Here is a 19,879-nt window from a genome sequence, read left to right on the forward strand (position 1 = left end):
TCTCTATTTTCACCTGGGGATACTCATCCCGAGGTCCTCAGATTAGGCGGAGTCACTGATTGGATCCAAGACCAGCGACGTGATGATCCCAAGGATTCCATATCCGGGACCAGTCCGTATCCTGAGCTGCTGCTGCGCTGATGGTCGTGGGGAGTGGAGAACATGTGTCTGATTCCAGCGACACTCCAGGGACAGACGAGTCTTCATTGAGGCCATCTTCCAGCATAAACCACGGCGAATGAAGTTCTGCACAAGACTTTTGGCCAGCCGAGAAATTAAAATGGTCGTGCCCAACTGAGTCTGGTTCTCTCAAGGTTTTTTTTTCTTCACTCCCATCAGGTGAAGTTTTTTTTCCCTCTCCGCTGTCGCCACTGCCTCGCATGGTTCAGGATTGGTAGAGCTACGCATCGATGAATTTGCTCTTCAGTGTTTGAACTCTCAGTAATGATTAAATCACACTGAACTGAGCTAAACTGAACTGAACTGAACTTAAACACTAAAACCTGAACCACACTGTTCCAGTTACTGAACCACACTGTTCCAGTTACTATGACCATTTATGTGAAGCTGCTTTGACACAATCTACATTGTAAAAGCGCTATACAAATAAAGCTGAATTGAATTGAATGATGGGTAAGGGCCGATGAAGGAAGTTTGGCCAGGACAACGGGATTACACCCCTAGTCTTTACAAGAAGTTCCACTGGATTTTTGATGACCAAGTCAGGACCTCACTGACAGTGCTCACTGATAGTATAGTGTCCCTTTCACTATACTGGAGCATTAGGACCCACACAGACCACAGGTTGAGTGCCCCCTGCTGGCCTTACTAACACAACTTCAGCAACCTAGCTTTCCCATGTGGTCTCCCATCCAGGTACTGACCAGGTCAACCTGCTTAGCTTCAGTGAGTAACCAGCTTTGGGCTGCAAGGTGATATTTCTGTGGCCTAAATAAAAAACATTCCTGTATTTAAGGGATACAAGGTAAAATGATGTATGTCCGAAATGCACAAAAACAAAATACACAAATTTTTTATGCATTTATAAATTCACTGATATGTGCTTTGAAGAAATGTAAAGAAAACACACACTGGAATGTCTTACAACACTCCCCCTTAAGGTCTTTACACAATCACAGGATGTCGATCTCATTAAAAGAGGTTTATGCCAATACATTTTTTAGTTTCTCGGTTTGGTTTAAAAAAAAAAACTTCAACGCAAAATAAACAAGGAAGGTTAAAAAAAGAAAAATCAATGAAGCTAAAAAAAACGGTTGTGACTGAAACTCAAACATCCTCTCTCCTTTATATACAGAATTCAAACAAGGCTCAATACACTTCTCCCAGCTCACACAGTTCAAGAGTGCCTGGCATGCTAACTAAAAAGAGCGAGGCTCATATGACATCAGAGCGTGGACGATTATCCTCCTCTCCGGTTCCTCTTAACAAGGGCTTTCTGCCAGAGACCAAGAGAAGCCTTCGTTTAAATCCTAAAGCATGTGCTCCTGTTTGGGCCCCAGCGTTGAAAGATCTCCCATTGTTCTCTAGAGCCTGGCGTTTCTGCTAACATGCTGAAGGGGAAGTTTTTGCATTTCTTCGTGATATGAACTCCTTTCTAGCTTACGGCATGAGCTGCTTCATTCTGAACACAGTGAATAGCGACAATGCATGAGAGCAATGTTTGTCCTTATGAGTCTCAGAGGATTCAGATATATGTGTGGAAATTACTTTAAACCTTGACTTAAAGATACAAGTGAAAGAATAACCTGTGAATCTGATAATAATAAAGGAAATGCTTAATCATAACATAGCAGGTACACTACTGTGAATTTGTTTTTGAAAGACAAAGGCTGTGTCCGATACCGCCTACTACTCAGTAAGTACTGCATTTGAATTTAAATGTACTACTCGGCCGTTAGAAAAGTACGTTCTATACAGTATGAATGTGAAAAGTATGAATGGGATTCGGACGTACTACATCCGCCATTTTGTCATGGTCACGTGACCTACCTGCGTCAGTTGCGTCGCCTCACTTCCATTCATGAATTCTCTCACAGGGCATTATGGGATAGCGCAGCATGCTTGAGATGCGCACTTCAGAATCTCGCCGGAAGTAGTAAGTCATCCGGGTACTTCTCGCATACTGATTTTCGAATTCTATGAATTCAGACATACTACTCGGCTCGCATACTGATTTTAGCGTACTATATAATATGGAAGTATGCGGTTTCGGACGCAGCCAAAGACTGACCAAGACTGCATTGTTTTAATCAAAATAGAAAGGGTAATATTATGGAATAATATTATAATTCAAAATAAATGTAGTTATTTCTTGTCATGCCAAACTAAATTATTTGAATAATAACCCCAGTCTCCAGTATACGGTGGCCGAGAGAGCTTGATGTGCTGCAATTTAAGAAAACACTTGCAATTACAAAAACAAAAACAAAATGAGAAAATATTTTCAAGTTTGACAGAACATGTGCTGCAAATCCTCACAACGCAAACACATTTTTTTTTTTAAACACACTGCATTACTCACAACCCTTCCAAAAAGAACAGAACACAAGGAAATATTTCAAGGGGACCCAAAAACATGCCGGGTGCCACTGTGCTGTGTCTATAGCTGCGCCCAAAATCCTATACTTCCATACTATATAGTACACTAAAAAACAGTATATCCAAATTGATACTTGGATGATCTACTACTTCCGGCAAGATTCTGAAGTGTGCATCGGATGCTATGTTATCCCATGATGAGACAATTCATGAACGGGAGTCAAGCATCGCAACTGATGCTGGTAGGTCACGTGATGATGACGAAATGGCACATGTAGTATGTCTGAGTTCCATCATGCTACTACTATTCATATTGTATAGAACGTACTTTTCTAATGGTCGTGTGAAACATTTAAATTCAAATGCAGTACCTGCTGAGTAGTGGGCGATTTTGGACATATTGCTCAGAGAAGGTGATCTTTGAAAGGTGAGTTTTTTGTTTGTTTATTTTAATGCCCCGATTTCCTTGTCTTTTGTATTTTATTAGCCTAAACAACAATTATTTAACTAACCTATTCTGTCATGTTTTAGAGTCTCTTGAAACATTTCCATTGTGTTCCATGGTATTTGAAAGTGTTGGTATTTTTTGTAAATTGTTTGTGTTTTGAGAAAAAGCAGCACGCTTTTTTTAAATTGTGTTTGCATTGTGAGGATTTGCAGCACGTGTGCTGTCAAACGGATGAAGACCTTTCCTCAATTTGCAGGAGTTTTTTGTAATTACACGTGTTTTCTTAAATTGCAGCATGTTATGCACACCTGGCCACCATACCGGTAGCTATGCTTCCGTCCAATTCCGTTGCACATAAATTTGCTTAATGTAAAGACAAGATTCACATGAATTTTGAAAAATAAGCATTTGCACGCAACTAAGAAGGACAAATGTTTTATCCTATAAAAAATGTGCATGAAATAGAATGGAAACACATTTAGCAAATACATTTTAGCATGTGCAGCAAAAAAGTCATGTCATGTGTCATGTGATTTTGTTTTAATAGATCATGTGATCATTTGCCAAATGTTTTATGCAATATTCCAGATTTGCCCACAAATCTAGTTCTCATCTTGATGGAAACATTTCTAGTATTACATGATTCTTCATAAATCAAAATATGCTCATTTGCTGCCTTGAAAAGTTGTTAATGTTGAAAACAGTTGCGCCACAGGACTATTTGTTGGATTATTTGACCAACATAATATTTAAAAGAACATTAATTACTTTAAACAGACATAATGTGTTGACATTATAATATCTACTTTCACTTATTATTAATTTAATGGGTCCTTGCTGAATAAAAACATTTTCAAAAATTACCGACCCCAAACCTTCAAACTGTAGTGTATTTCTACAATGCATATCTTCCCTTCCCTAAGGAAGTGGTAGTGTGTATATGGCCAAGTACTCAAAGCATACCCAGGAAAGCCCGTCAAATGGAGTAAACATCACCAAAAAACATCAGTCTGGAAAACTAGCAACTGTAAAAACAAGCACATTGGCTGCTGGACTAAACGTACATAAGCAGAGGTGCACAGCAACAAAGTACATTTTATTGCATTTGAATACATTTCCCAGATATTTAAACTTTTACAAGTAAGAATATTTGTGTTGACTTGAAATTTTTAGCATTTGTATAGATCAGTGTTTCTCATCAACCAGCACTCCAGGAATGTGGTTTAGAAACACTGGTCTAGATGCTTTACTTACTGTCTGCAAGTGCAAAAAAAAAGGGTAAACACAAAAAATAATCCACAAAACAATGAATGGATCTTTCCATTTGAACTGATAAAAATGTCTGAAAATAGATTTAAATTATTCTACTGAACTATAAACTAAACTTAATGTAAATGTTGAGAAGCTCACCTGAACAACATTGTATGGATCTCCACTAAGGCTCTAAAGAGAAGATGCTACTGGCTAGTTTCGACAAACCAGCCCAGGCTCATTGAAAATATGTGCTTCAGCACATGCGAAACATAAAATACACTGCTCCAAGTACATTTTGTTGTAAGTTTCAAATGACAAATCCACTAAAGGGCACTCTCTATATTTTGCCTGAATCTGAAATGTCTTACTTAAGGTACATTTTGCTGTATGTTTTAGATGCACATCCTTCTTCTACATGTTCACAATGAAGTAGGGCTTGTTAGATCACCCAGTCCAGCGAATCACAGAACTAAACGCTTACCTAAACACAACTAAATTGCTTTCAAATGCAGACATAAAAAAAAAAAAACTGCATTGCAAACGCAAAGATTTAGCTTAAAATACACTGCTTTTATCTCTTTTGTGAAACTGTGCTTCACTGGACTTAAAGTCCCAAACCCAAGTGCTCTGCATTACAAGTACAATGCAGTACAACGTGAGCTACTGAATACATCAGAAAAGTTGTCCATTTGGAGATAGACAAGTGAGACAAACGTGTTTGATTACACATCATAAACACTTTTAAATTGTGTTGTGTTTTTAATGATTTTGTGCAAAGTATTGAATGAATGTAATCCTTCACTCATTAATAATATGTCTCTTTAAATATCATTATCGTGAAAAGGCACAAATGCTGGCATCATACTGACATATAGCTTTCATTTTACATAGAAACTGCGGTCAAAAATGCTATTACACAAAAAATGTATGAAGCATATATTGCCTGTGAGACTGTGCTGGGACAAACTGCTTTGAGAAACCCATTTTTAAAGCATTTGTGTGAGATGTGTGCACATGTGCATGATTTATAAAGATTCTCCCAATTGTAAAGTCATGCACAAGTGTGAAATCCCCAGTCGCCAATCCATCCTACAGTGTAAACACAGCAGTGACAAAACGCTACTCTAGATAGTCATGCAGGGTGAAAACACCTGTGACGCCACTACTTTGAAAATTATGCAGTCTTAACTCGGCATAAGAGTTCATCACTTCAGTTTTTCTAATGACAAAAGTCATTCTGTTATTCCAAAATGGATTCAATTAATTTATTTCCTCAAAATTCTACAAACAATACCCCATAATGACAAAGGGAAAAAATATTGTTTTAAACGGTTGCAAATTATTAAAATTAAAAAACCTGAAAATACACATGTAGATAAGTATTTACATCCTTTGCACAATACTTTGTTGATGCACCTTTGGCAGCAATTACAGCCTCAAGACGTTTTGAATATGATGCCACAAGCTTGGCATACCTGTCTTGGGGAATTTTTGCCTATTCCTCTTTGCAGTACCTCTCAAGCTCTATCAGGTTGGATTGGGAAGCGACGGTGTACAGCCATTTTCAGATCTTTCCAGAGATGTCCAATAGGATTTGGGTCTGGGCTCTGGCTGGGCCACTCAAGGACATTCACAGAGTTGTTGTAAAGCCTCTCCATATATATTTTAACGGTGTGCTTTGGTTATTGCCCTGCTGGAAGATGAACCGTTGCCCCAGTCTGAAGTTAAGAGCACTCTAAAGCAGGTTTTCATTCAGGATGTCTCTGTACATTGCTGCATTCATCTTTCCCTCTATCCCGACTAGTCAACCAGGTCCTGCTGCTAAAAAACATCTCCACAGCATGATGCTGCCACCACCATGCTTCACTGTAGGGATTGTATTAGCCCGGTGCCTGGTTTTCTACAAATGTAACGTATGGCATTCATTCCAAAGAATTCAATTTAGTCTCATCAGACCAGAGAACTTTGATTCTTATGGTTTGATGGTTCTTCAGATGCCTTTTGGCAAACTCCAGACGGGGAGTGGCTTCTGTCTGGCCACTCTACCATACAGGCCTGATTGGTGGATGACTGCACAGATGGTTGTCCTTCTGTAAGGTTTTCCTTTCTCCACAGAAGAATGCTGGAGCTCAGACAGAGTGGTTATTGATTACCTCCCTGACTAAGGCCCTTCTCCTCTGATCACTCAGTTTAGATGGCCGGCCAGCTCAAGGAAGAGTCCTGTTGGTTCCAAACATCTTCCACTTATGGATGATGGAGGCCACTGTGCTCAATGGAACTTTCAGAGCAGCAGAATCTTTCTGTAACCTTCCCAGCCTTGTACCTCAAGACAATCCTGTCTCGGAGGTCTACAGACAATTCCTCTGTCTTCATGCTTGGTATGTGCCTTGACATGCACTGTCAACCCCGGGACCTTATATAGACAGGTGTATGCCTTTACAAATCATGTTCAATCAACTAAATTTGCCACAGGCGAACTCCAATTATGCTGCTGAAACATCTCAAGAATGACCAGTGGAAAAAGAATGTACCTGTGCTCAATTTAGACCTTCATGGTAAAAGCTGTGAATACTTATGTACATGTGATTTTTCAGGTTTTTTATTTTTTTATAAATTTGCAACAATTTAAAAAACTGTTTTTTCACATTGTCATTATGGGATATTGTGTGTGGAATTTTGAGGAAATAAATGAATTTTATCCATTTTGGAATAAGGCTTTAAAATACAAATTGTGAAAAAAGTGAAGTGCTATGAATACTTTCCGGATGCACGGTATGTGTAAAAACAGAACTATACTTTATGGGCTTATGGGAACCATATTTGTGTGTTTGTTTATTGCCAAATCTGCAACTGTAATTGCAGATGTCATGGCAAGTTTAATACAGAAACATATTTTACATAATGATAAAAACAAATTCATAATTCAATAAAGAGCAGATGGATGGATGGATGGATGGATGGGTGGATGGATGGATGGATGAATATACTATTAAATACACTAGATATGATTTTCAGTTCAATATATGACAATTAAATTAAAATGCTGCCTGGAGAGAATGTCTGAAAACATCTATCAAAGTGCTTTCAGTACAGAAATCTTGTCTATTATATCAAATATCACATTCTGATAAAATATGATTCATGGGGAAGGAGGCTTGACAGTAGTTATAGTACATGTTGGTGGAGCTTTGTTGTTCGATAAATACAACTGATTCAACATAGAGTGACCAATTCGGCATTATGTATAAACTCTTTAGTCATGCATGGTATCAAGAATTTGATTAGTTTTATGGCAACTAGATAAAACATTTTTATACCAGAATCAATAATGAGCAATGGTCTTGAAGAATCCAGAATGAATGAAGCAGAATTCTACTTGAAGAAGCAGTTGATGTGGGTGGACGGGTGTGTCTGCTGGTGTTTAACCTACATCACTTATAACTTCCTTCAAGGAAATCTATATGCGGCTGAGTCCCTCAGCGGGGAAACACTGTGGTTTTAATGGACCATGTTGTAAGCACACCAAAAAGGAAAAAGCTAACTAGACAAATCTAAAAATGACAGTGTGATTTAGATGACAACCCAAGGAAAAAAATTGGTTATGCAGCAATAACTTCAATTTGCAATTAAAGTAAAAGTGCACTGCAAAGGTTTAACTCTAGTTGCAGACTTGGCATTAAACAAAGACATTACACAAGATCCATGAGCCAATTTTTCCATTACTGCTTTAAAGACTTAACTGATCCCACAACCTTTCTCCCTTAATAGTTTAATTTAATTACTTCACCTGAACCTTCACATACACACTGCAACAGTACAACATTGCAAACTGGACCACGATATTATTGTAAAGTCCAGTCAGCTCACCTGTCTCTGCATGCATGCAAAGGTAAAGAGATCTCATTAAAAGACTTTCATTAGGCCATATTGATTTCCAATCAGGAGCTAGGGTGAAGACATCAAACAGCAGAATACTTCTCCCCCAGTCTAAGGAGTGATATAATGTCAGTGGGGAACAGCGGCGTCTTAAAGGCTTTTCACAAAGCACACAAAGACCTGAGCGAAATCCCATGCATCTTGAATGAGGGACTGAATTAGAAACGCGCTTAAATGATACTGATAGGGGCTAGCAGACAAATCTTATCGATAATGGAGAAATTTAAACTCTGATTACAGCAGTTCAGGAATTAAACCGAGATTTTTCCGGACACTTTTCAAATTTCCAGGTATTTCAGCAGCGAAAGTCATCCTAAACTCTACAAAAAAAAAAATATAAATCTTACTACCTTAAATTGTTTAGTTACATCTAATTTAATTCTCTAGTCATCTCAACTCATTAGTCAATCTGACTAAATATTAAGGTAAACCTTGTATAATAAAAAAAATGAGTTACCTGATTAACTTATTAAAATAAGTTAAAATAAGATAAAACATTTGAAGAATTTAGAAGATGCAAAAGCTGCAAAATGCCATTTCTGCCAAAATTTAGCTAATGACATTGAGCGAAAGCTTTAGGCATGAAGTACATGGTCAACAAATAATTCTGCTTCAAATCATCTAAATCCCAGCGTCACTTGCCTTTGACAGCAAAACCCGCTCTTTCCTGATACACCGGCTTTTATGAGGAGACTGTTTTATTCCGCTTTCGATTAAGATTTTAAAAGATAGAGTTTGATGAATTGGATGAGCCTGTCCGATTGTCAGTGAATGGCAAATGAAAACATCCCTTACCTCAAAACTCTGCTCATTATAAGAAAAAGAAAACACAATGTACAGTCGGAAGTGTAGCATGCATACACAGCGTTTTTTGTGCAGAGGCGCTACTTTGAATGAATCCAATTTACAATACATTAAACGGCAACACCGTTTCCAAAAGACAAACTTAAGATGACATTTATGAAAAAAGTTATTTTATTTACTAGATAATAACCTTATCATTACCTAAAAAATTAAACTTCTGAACCTAATTATATAAGCCTGATGGAAAATGCTCATTTACAAAAAAGGAGTTCTGATGGATTTAGAGGGTTTTGCAACTGAACTCTTCTTTTGTTGTCATAACTGTTTGCCATATAATTTTTTACAGTGTAGTTGAGAGCAATGTAACTTAGGGAGCAATAAATGGAAGATTATTAGGGGAGCGCGGGCACAATGTAAAGCAGGGTAAAATGTAAAAGAGTCTTAAGGTATTTGCTCAGGGTTAACCATGGCATGTTTTAGAGGTTTCACCACAGTGTTGGCAGACATCTTCCTACCAATTATTGAAAAAGTTGGAAGAAATTTGGATGAGAAACACAGAAAAAAATTTTGCAGCATAAAATAAATTTTTACTATACACAATATTTTTTATTTTAAAAAACCTATGAAAGAATGCAAGTAAAATATTATATTGTTGTGATCACCGTCCTCTAAGCTAAAAAACTGAGCCATTTTGAAAGAGATAAAAAACCCACAGTGACTGCTAGCCAGTTTTAAGGAAAACACGGCACAGCAGGGCTAGATGTAACAGGATAAGTAGTATTTTTTTTACTCCTGGCACTTTGGAGTGAAGGAAGGGTCAACGCAAAAGTCACGGATGTTTTGTTGAAATCAGACATCGAGGGCGACCGTCAATACGCAATACTGCACAGAAACCATAAGTCCGGCGATCATACTTTCAGTGCTCATTTGTAGGACAGGCTTGTGTTTTGTTAGTAAACAAATCTAGTTTGTCTAGCCCAATCACTTTATTCATTATTTGGCCACAACCAAAAAGCATTACTTTGTGCCCCACTCTCCCCTACAACTAGAATTTTGTGTTCCCATTTACTCAAACATTAATAGAAAAACTCCACACTAATGTTTTCATGACTTTCAAAAAAAGAAGAAAAAAAATCAAGACTGATAATGGCAGCCAGAAGAAAGAACAACATCACATTTACTGTCCCATCTATAAACACTGCATTACAAATACCTTGCATTCAAGACTTCACACTTAGCTGGCGATTGATTATAAATCTTGTTTGGCATGCTGTCCCAGGAGAGAGCCCTGAGCTCATAAGATCTTCCAGCCCGGGGCTCCCTTCGGTTTTGCAACGTGAGAGGGGAGTTTGAGCTCAGGTAGATCTCGAAAACTCCCCTGCTGTAGTAGCTAATGAACAGATAGCGATAGCTCTTACTGCGGACCCAGTACCGGGTCTGTGACGTCATCGACTTTCGCTTTTAGATTTAAAGGGCTAGCGTTGCGCCAGACCCCCGTAAGTGGTGTCGTTTAAAAGTCTACAATCTATATTTTATGAACATATGCATTACTTTACTATTTATTCTACTGTATAAAAGTTATTTACACTTAAATACACAGTATTTTGGAGACCCGAGCGAGGTATTTTACATTGATTCATTTTCATATTTTTTTATATGACACATGTATAAGTTATTGCTCAAATGAAAGCTCTTGCCGGTGCTCATACAGTTCTAGCATTCTTTTTACTGAATTATATTCATATGCCAAACAGTTGTTGAATGAATTGTGGTTTTTCCATGGCGCAGAAATGTAAACATTACATTCATGATCAATAAGCAGCCCCAGATAGCACAGACAGCTGTCATCTCTTACCTTATGCTGTGTGCTTCAGGGCCATTCTCCTCTGTTTTTGAGGTGATGTGCATAACTAATCCTTTTATATGTCTGATGTGGTCCAAACACAGTGAAATATGTTTGATCAAACAAAAGAATAGTGAAATATGTAAACAAGGATCGGTCTCTGTGGCTTGTACAGCACCTCTCATCAGTTGAAATGCAATAACTTTTGCATAGATTATGGTAGAGACCTTTTTCTTTTTTCCTATGATTACAGACATGTGCAGGAACCACCAAAATCAATTACAGCACGCTAGACCACACAGAACCTAAAAGGTACACTTTCAAATTAGAGTTTATAAAAAAAAAATACAAAAAGCGCCTCTTTTTTTTAGGTGTTTATTATAACACAGACAACATTTACAGTTATTTTAAACACTTTCAATAGTGTTTTATGAAAATTCAAAGGGTTTTCTTTAAAATGATACCAAATTTTTGCATTTACACCACTTTATGTGGATTTGGGAAGCTTTTAAATTTGGGTAGGCAAAATCCAGGCGGAAATCCCCAAATAGCAGCAGAGTTTAAGTGGTTAAGAGATAACTACTTACTAGGAGCATGTCTATGGTGCTGATTTCGATTAGTCAATTAACTTAAGTTTTGGGACAGTAGGAGGAAACCGGGGGACCCCGGGGAAACCCACGTGAGCACGGGGAGAACCTGTAAACTCCACACAGATACGCTGGCTGGCTTGGTAGGGACTAGAACCAGTGACGTTCTTGCTGTGAGGCAACAGTGCTAACCACTGGGCCACCGTGCCACCCATCTAGGAAAGGAGTAGGAGTAGGGGTGGAAGGGGAATTCATTAAAACGAAGATGGCTGTTATATAGAACTTAGGGTATTTATACACCTAATCATAAGCATGTGATACTCTCGATATTAGTTTATGAATAAACTTCACTAAGTAGTAATTTTTTTGTGATTTGATGCAAAATATATTACAACATTTAGCTTTATAAAAACAGAGAAAAACAAGATATTATTTTTTTAAATCAAGATATACAAAAATTTCAGTAAATTAAGATGAGTGATAAAAAGCAACATCTGAACTAATGAATGGTTCACAGTATTTTAACTCCATGCCCACCCCATTCTCCACAACATCCTAGCCATAGTTTTGTTTTCAAAACATATTGTAGTTTGTAACCATACTTGCTATATTTTATGATGATACATATTTTCAACAGAACATCCGAGGCTATGATTGGTTAAATGCGCTTGTTGTGATGAAAATGCACCTAATTCTCACTTTCTGATTTTTTAATTGTTACATTCACATTAGGACGGAGACCCAGCTTATGATGCAAAAAAGGGAGCATGTTTGAGCATTTCGAAATGTGTATGTTTGCATCTAAAGACATACCATCCTGCTTTTGGTTCATTTAGATGTCTTTGATCTGTGATGTATTCAGAATTCACTTAAACTACTTATCCTTGGTTGCATGCCAAAATTCAGATGGCAGCAGTCAGGGTTATTTAAAAGTGAAAAGTAGTAAAAAAAAAAAAAAAAAAATATATATATATATATATATATATATATATATATATATATATATATATATATATATATATATATATATATATATATATATATTTTTTTTTTTTTTTTTTTTTTTTTTTTAAACAAACATGCTAAGTGCAAACACAGTCTTAACCTAATGAACCACCAGCCGTGACACCGTCTTTTGTTGTTGAATCAGGACAAATCAGTCTATAATTTAAGATTCTGCTCTGAAAGGCAAATCTACTTCCTTCTCAATGTGGAAATAAATCCTTGAGCTCAACTAAAGTGTAAACATATAGTCTCCACATCAGAATGAAGACCATGATTCCAAGCCAAACAAGGAATCCAGGCTCCGCCACTGGGATTCTCCGCATCCAACAGCCACACTCTGAACCAACCGTGCTTCTTTCCATCTCACCGCAGCAGGCTACGTATAAAAATAATTAGGGGTTAGGCAGAGTTCTCTTTTAACTCAACCTACTCTGGGATAATCATATACAGATGCCATGAAGCGCTTTTCCACTAAAAGAATGCAAATGATCTACTGCAGTGTTTGATAAGATCATGTACACTGGGGGTCAATAACAAACACGTGTGTATGTACAGAGGGTCTATGACAAAAAAAATGCATGTGAGATATTATATAAAGTAGAAACATGTAGTTTAAAACACACATGCCAAATCTATGTTTTGTATGTTTGTTTTGTCATAAAAAAATTAAAATTATGTATGACTAAATTAGCAAGCCATCAAGTGTGATGTTACACAACACAAGGCACCTCACTAAAATTCGTAACTTTTTGATTTAGTGGCTAATCCGTATAAATTTGTACGATGTTTTTCGTACAACTTAGTCTGTTTAGGGGCGGATTTGGGTGCTACACCTTCTTTTTAAAAGCTTACATTTTCGTATGACTGAACTCACAAAAAGTTATCAAAATCGACATTCAGAACCTGTAATTTATCTAATTTTTGCAGGTAAAATTTTTCAATTACTTTCCCTACTTTCCCTTGTGTGGAGTCATGTGACCTCGCTTTATTTAGGTGGATTCATACTTCTGCGTTGAGGGCACGCGTATGGTCCGCAGCCTTCGTACGGTCACATACCTGCACACCTCTCAAAAAATGTAACTACATGTTCAACATTTGCACTACATTGTCAATGTTTAAAAACAGCCCTAGATATGCCTTGAGATGGCATATTTTCCATTACAATAAAATTATCATTTAAATTTAAATATTTGTTTACTGAAGATGCAAGAAATGCACTGTTAAAATATCATTTACAGCAAAATACAAGAGTTTGTAATTTAGAAGAGATAATGATTATTTTCTCCTTTGAATATAAAAAACATTAAAATAATTCATTTTGTTTCCAAAAGTGCAAGTTATTTATTTTCACTTTTTATAGGAAAAAAGTGACTGTTGGTTTTAGGCAATGTGCGTTTTAATTTTAGCTGTTCGGTGTTGATGTTCAATAAATAATTGTAGATAGTAGGTAGTGTGTGTTTGCTTTAATTATTTAAAAGTCAAGTAATGCACCCTTTATTGAAAAATCTCTCACTTGTAATATGTGAGCATATTAAGTTTATGCATAAGTTTGCATAAAGATCATTAGGGGAAAACAGGATCTACGATAGTTTATGTACATACAATGTGTATGACAGAGTCACAGAGCCTTTGAAGCATCAGAAAAGATTAATAAAAGCTTTATTTATTTATTTATTTTTATATTTTCTTTGCAAAAAAAGCTAATTTTGCCATGATTTTAAAATACAAACATTAAAATTACATTCAGATTAAGAATAATAAACAGTGTTAAGCTTATTTAGAACTAGGCATGGGCCGGTATAAGATTTTGACGTTTTTATAGCCTTGGAACAACATGACTGTTCACGGTTTTGTAATTACTGCTCTAAAATATATTCTTTTTAAATGTCAGGGTAAAAAACTAAAACTTTTCCCCTTTTGAACACAATATATTTTAAATAGGTTTTGCACGCTTTCAGCAGTGCTTTTAATATTTTAAACTAAAATTGTCACATTTATTATCACGTTTATATATCTGTTCTGCAGAATGATAGGACAATATTCCACCCCCATTCTAACACTTTAATTCCACCAAAAATTAAAACATTAGAGCAGGCATTTTTCTTGCTATTAATTATCCTTATAAAATTACTTTTGCTAGCTTCATGTCTTTGACCAAAAATATATTATATCTATATTTAATTATCAGATCTATATGTTTGATACAAGTATGTATGTGTTATAAAAATAAACAACAAATAATTAATCAAAACTTTTAAAAATGCATTTACAAAGATTTGCCAAACTACTAGCTTCAAGTGATTTTCAGACGCAACTTAAAGCCTACAATGAACCTTGAAAACACAAAGCATCACGTCATTCAAGCATTGCAGCATTTATTCTGTTTGAAGGAAACACGTCCCGTTATCTTGTAACTGTCAACGCCCACAACTATACATGTTGTGTTTTTTTTTCAGATTAATTAATGCATCCTCATCTACTGCTATTGGTAAATTACGCAATTGCTGATAGTTTATTATAGGACGAAGTAAAATAACTTTAAGCTTCACTTTAAAATAGATTTACAAGACAAACTCTTCCACAGTTACGTTACAACGTAATCACGAAGTCAACTTACAATGTAAACACAAGACACGACCAACTTTCACCCAAACACATGTATGGAGTCCAGCAGAGCCTCTGGACAGAAGGGGGCTTCATTTACCTGAGGGGTCTCCATGAAAACACTTTGTCTGAACTTCCCCCGGCGGATCTCCATCTCCAGTGCCGAGCCCCGAGCGACGGTCGCCCTCGATGTCTGATTTCGACAAAACATCCGTGACTTTTGCGTTGACCCTTCACTCCAAAACACCGCCGTTGATCCTCTTCACAGACCAGAGACCGATGCGCAGTTCGGTTTGGAGACGCTCCACGTTGCAGCGGATCACTGCCACAGTCACGTTCATGTAAATCAAATGATGTCCGCCCGGTTACAGTCGCTTAAACAGCAACAAATGATGGTCGCAAACAGCAGAACTTGTTTTCTGCTCTCACTACTGTAATCTCACATCAACAAAGCGTGTGATTGAATCCCCAGAGCAGATGAGAGTCTGAGATACTTTCTGAGATTGTGTGTCAGGTAAAAGAGCGTCCTCTGGTGGCAGAGAAGTGGTAGAATAACAAAACAAAAACTCAGGCTTGAGTTAGGCACGGCAGTCAGTTAAAGGAGTTTCTGGGAGGTTTGTAGGAGATAAATCTAGTAATAATTCATATCTCACATGTGTACAGTATTGGGGAGTAGCGGTAGCTATATAAATAGCTCGGCTACTAGCTTAGCTACATTTTTCAGTATCTTGACAGCAGCACAGCTTCTTATAATACAATGTAACTTTTCCAGTAGCTACATTTTAGCGGATTAACTTGACAACAGTTACATTCCATTCAGAGATCCTGCAGCAGCACAAGAGTAGGCCTACATACAATATTATTACAACCACATTGGAAAATCACACATCTCATCGTTTTACACTTATTTGTTTGTTTGTTTGCTTAATGTTTCATTCACTCATTTTCCTTTGGCTTAGCCCCTATTCACCAGGAGTCCCCATAGCGGAATGAACAACAACTTATCCAGCATAAGTTTTACAGCGGATGCCCATTCAGCTGCAACCCAGTACTGCTGAAAAATCCAGCTTAAACCAGCCTAAGCTGGTTGGCTGGTTTTAGCCGGTTGACCAGGCTGGTTTTAGAGGGGTTTTGGCCATTTCCAGGCTGGTTTCCAGCCATTTCCAGCCTGGTCTTAGCTGGTCAGGCTGGGAGATGACCAGCTAAAACCAGCTTGACCAGCCTAGCCAGGCTGGGAGCCCAGCCAAAACCAGCTATGTCCAGCTTAAACCAGGTTGGTCCAGCTGGTTTTAGCTAGATTTAGCTGGTCATTTTCCAGCCTGACCAGCTAAGACCAGGCTGGAAATGGCTGGAAACCAGCCAGGAAGTGGCCAAAACCCCTCTAAAATCAGCCTTGTCAACCAGCTAAAACCAGCCAACCAGTCTAGGCTGGTTTAAGCTATATTTTTCAGCAGGGTACTCATAATAATAATTCCATACATTTATATAGCACTTTTTCTAGACACTCAAAGCACTTTACACATTGGGGGAATCTCCTCATCCACCACCAGGAAACACTAGGAAACACCCATACGCTCTCACATTTATTCGAACCAGCGACCTTCTTGCTGTGAGGTGACAGTGCTAACCACGAGCCAACTTGTATACCTAATGTTTTGTAAATTATATTTTCCAAGTAGCAATGGATGAAATTCAATTCATAAAGTCACAATAGGTTTAGTTAATGCTAATGTAGTCATTTTTAACCAGCATGAGCTAAACGTGTACAGCATTTATTGACATTTACTAATGCACTATTAAAATCCAAATGTATGCTTGTTAGTTGTTAATACATCATGAGTTAGCATGAACTAGCAATGAACAACCTTACTGCAATAAACCTATTGTTTATTTTTTTGGTTAATGTTGGTAAATATATTGACTAATACAATGTTTTTAAAGTTTTACCAAATATTAAGGTATTTAATTAATCACAAACATTTGTTGCAGTTTTGTTCTTTGACTACCTAAAATTGATGTTTATGTTTTTGTAATATGGCTTTATCTTTAATATAACTAGCATTTTTAGTATAGTAAGGCTGGCTAATTTTGTAGAAGTGTAGTTTGCCAATAAATTTGCTACTTTTCCTGATGAGTAGATTGTAGCTTATGAAGCTACAGTTCGTCGCTTGCTAAAACAGGGCCTGGATTAAGCAAACTACTGCTAAAAAGAACAACAGTTTTCTCCAGCCAAGCTGATCGGGATGGTTTGTATCCAGACGAATAGTCATAGCTGATTTTGGAGGGGTTTAACCACTTTTTTTTTTAACTGTTCATGCTGGTGAGGGACCAGGTAAAAAAAATCCAAACACCAGCCTAACTAATTTAGACAATCTGACTCTGAGAGATCAGTTGAAACCAGCTGAACTAGTTTAACCAGGCTGTGAGACCAGCTAAACCAGCCTGATCAGCAACTTCTTAAAATGTTTAAATTATCTGTTCATTTATTTAATTTTTTTAATGAATACAAGAAAAATAACATCACTGCATTGAAGAGAAAATACAATAACAGAAACTGTCCAAAACCTTAAACATTAAGAAAAAAAAATCATAAGCTTTAAGAAACTTACTTATTATTATTAAGCTTAAGAGATTCAATGCTGGATTAAATTTCAGCAAGAAAAGTATTAAATCTAGCTGTTGCCTTTAGGAACTTATTTTTGTGTATAAAAAAATTTACAGTGTAAGACAAAAAAATTTACAATAAGGTTGAGAGCATGATCATTACCAGGGAAATACAGAAAAATATCTTTTATAGACATTTAAATAAGGACAACAAATAAAAAATAATGTTCCAAAGAAGTTTAACCTGAATGCAACTATAGAATAAGAGAAATAAAGTGTCTTCTTGTCTATTGCAGAAGGTACACAAATTCGATATATCAAAAGTTGGGAATTTGTAGGATATACATTATGCATAATCTTAAAATGTATCTCTTTATTTTGTTGAATATGCTGACATTTTCAGGTAATAACCATGTCCTTTTCCATTGAATGCTGTCAGTAAAATTGGTTCAGAAAAATGTACTTCTTGGGGAGGTATATACAGAGTAATGTAACAATCAGCTGACATGTCTGTTGTCACTTCTGATTAAAATAAAAAAAGATCCAAAAAAGTTTAGGCATAATTGTTTTCCTCTCATTAAAGTAAACAAAAAGTTTAAATAAATGCACATAACTTGGTGACAAACTTTTTATAACACAATGGATTTGGCTGGCAGAAGGAAATTATGCAATGTCATAAATTCTACACAGTAAAATTGTCTGTGATTTTAACAGTAAAAGTCTGTACAATTTACAGTAAAAACCTGTTAAATGATTAACAGCTCATTTCTGTAAAAAAAAATAAATAAAAATAGCGTAAAATAGCTGTAACAGATCTAACCTTTGTTTTCAAGAAACTAATCAGAGTGTCTGAAATCTCACCACACACCCTCATTCACCTGTCCCAAAATAAGTCAATTAGTTTAGTCCACCAGACAGAGTAAATGACCACAATTGATTGAATGATGAACAGCTGCTGTTAACAAGCACAATCACCGAAGGAAAGAACAAGAATAAAACTACAGACACAGCCTCACACCCAAACTAACTGAATTAAAACAGAGGATTTAACAACTTCATTAAATAACAGCATTAGCAGCTTCACTGATTACAGTTTGACTTCAGTTCTCTCATATCTGCAAGAATATTTGATAATTAACAGAGGTTTATATTTTTATTGAAAATATTTCATTTGACCTCACATCATGGAGATCAGAGGCTGCTTTAGTTGAGCTCTTGAACCTTCACACTTTTATTCTTATGTTTCTTTGGCAATTAAAACTATATTTCTGAAACTCATCAGTTACAGCAAGAAAGGCAATGAGAAAATATACTGTTTTTACTTAATTGTAACAGATATAACTTCTAGTATTTTACAAGTTAAAACATAGAAAGTATTTTTATTTGATATGGTTTGGGATGTGTTAAAGTTTCCAATGGAGTGAAGAAATGAAAACTTAATTGGTTTCCTGCACAAAATATTTTGCTACATATTAAGACACGCAGACATCATGAATCAGGATATGAATCTCAACCAAGGTTGCAAAAAAAAAATCTGCTTAATTCATTCATGCTGCAATGCATGCTGGGTGCCAGCATAGTACAAAAATCCCAGCATGCATTGCAGCATGAATATATTATGCAGCTTAAAGTTCTTAGTGCTTAGAGTTTTGTATTGTTCCGGGTTGATTTTTTTTTTTTGTTTGTCACTATTGTTGAGATTCAAGACTGATTGTTGATGTTAGTGTGTTTTTGAATTCTTCAATCTCATTGTGAATGATGTATTTAGACCTGTTAAACAGTCATTGGCTGCTGTAGGTCAAGTGGTTTCATTTACATATGGTATTCATTTCTCACTTATAACTAACAAGATATTCAATGAGTGAACAAGCAGCTGAGGGTATTTTGTTATCATAGTTAATATTATCAGACTTATTATTGTTCACTTTTAGCTTTTCATGCTATACAAATAATGTAATTTACACATTTAATTACAGCAGCCAAAATAAAAATTAGTGTTAAATCAAATAGTGAAAGAGCCCAATTAAAACAGACTCTGTCCTCCATCATGGTGACTTCTAAATGAACAACCAAAAATTTATTAAGAGCTTTTGTTTATGTGACAGAAATAAAGTCAAAGGTCAGTAATGAACCGCCAACTTATCCAGCAATTTTTTACACACTGGATGCCCTTCCAGCCACAACCCATCTCTGAGAAACATCCACACACACTATGGACAATTTAGCCTACCCAAT

At 36.4% G+C, this 19,879-nt stretch overlaps 1 protein-coding gene and 1 long non-coding RNA gene across 4 annotated transcripts in view; one reads left to right on the top strand and one right to left on the bottom strand.

Annotated features, from left to right (window-relative positions):
- The window catches only part of rtkna (rhotekin a), a 149,003-nt gene extending 133,476 nt beyond the window's left edge, over positions 1 to 15,527 (bottom strand). For all 3 annotated transcript variants that reach the window (XR_015490400.1, XM_087252420.1, XM_087252422.1), the window contains exon 1: positions 15,141 to 15,527. Coding sequence is in view for 2 of the 3 variants with exons in the window: in XM_087252420.1 (XP_087108546.1) it covers positions 15,141 to 15,251 (111 nt within the window). In the remaining variant the exon portion in view is untranslated. The remainder of the gene's footprint in view (positions 1 to 15,140) is intronic.
- LOC147844337 (uncharacterized) overlaps positions 1 to 19,879 on the top strand; it is a 528,347-nt gene that overhangs the window by 384,858 nt on the left and 123,610 nt on the right. The window lies entirely within an intron of this gene.

This window comes from Danio rerio, chromosome 5, assembly GCF_052040795.2.
Source record: "Danio rerio strain M-AB ecotype USA chromosome 5, GRCz13ab, whole genome shotgun sequence".
In the NCBI taxonomy this organism is placed as follows: domain Eukaryota; kingdom Metazoa; phylum Chordata; class Actinopteri; order Cypriniformes; family Danionidae; genus Danio; species Danio rerio.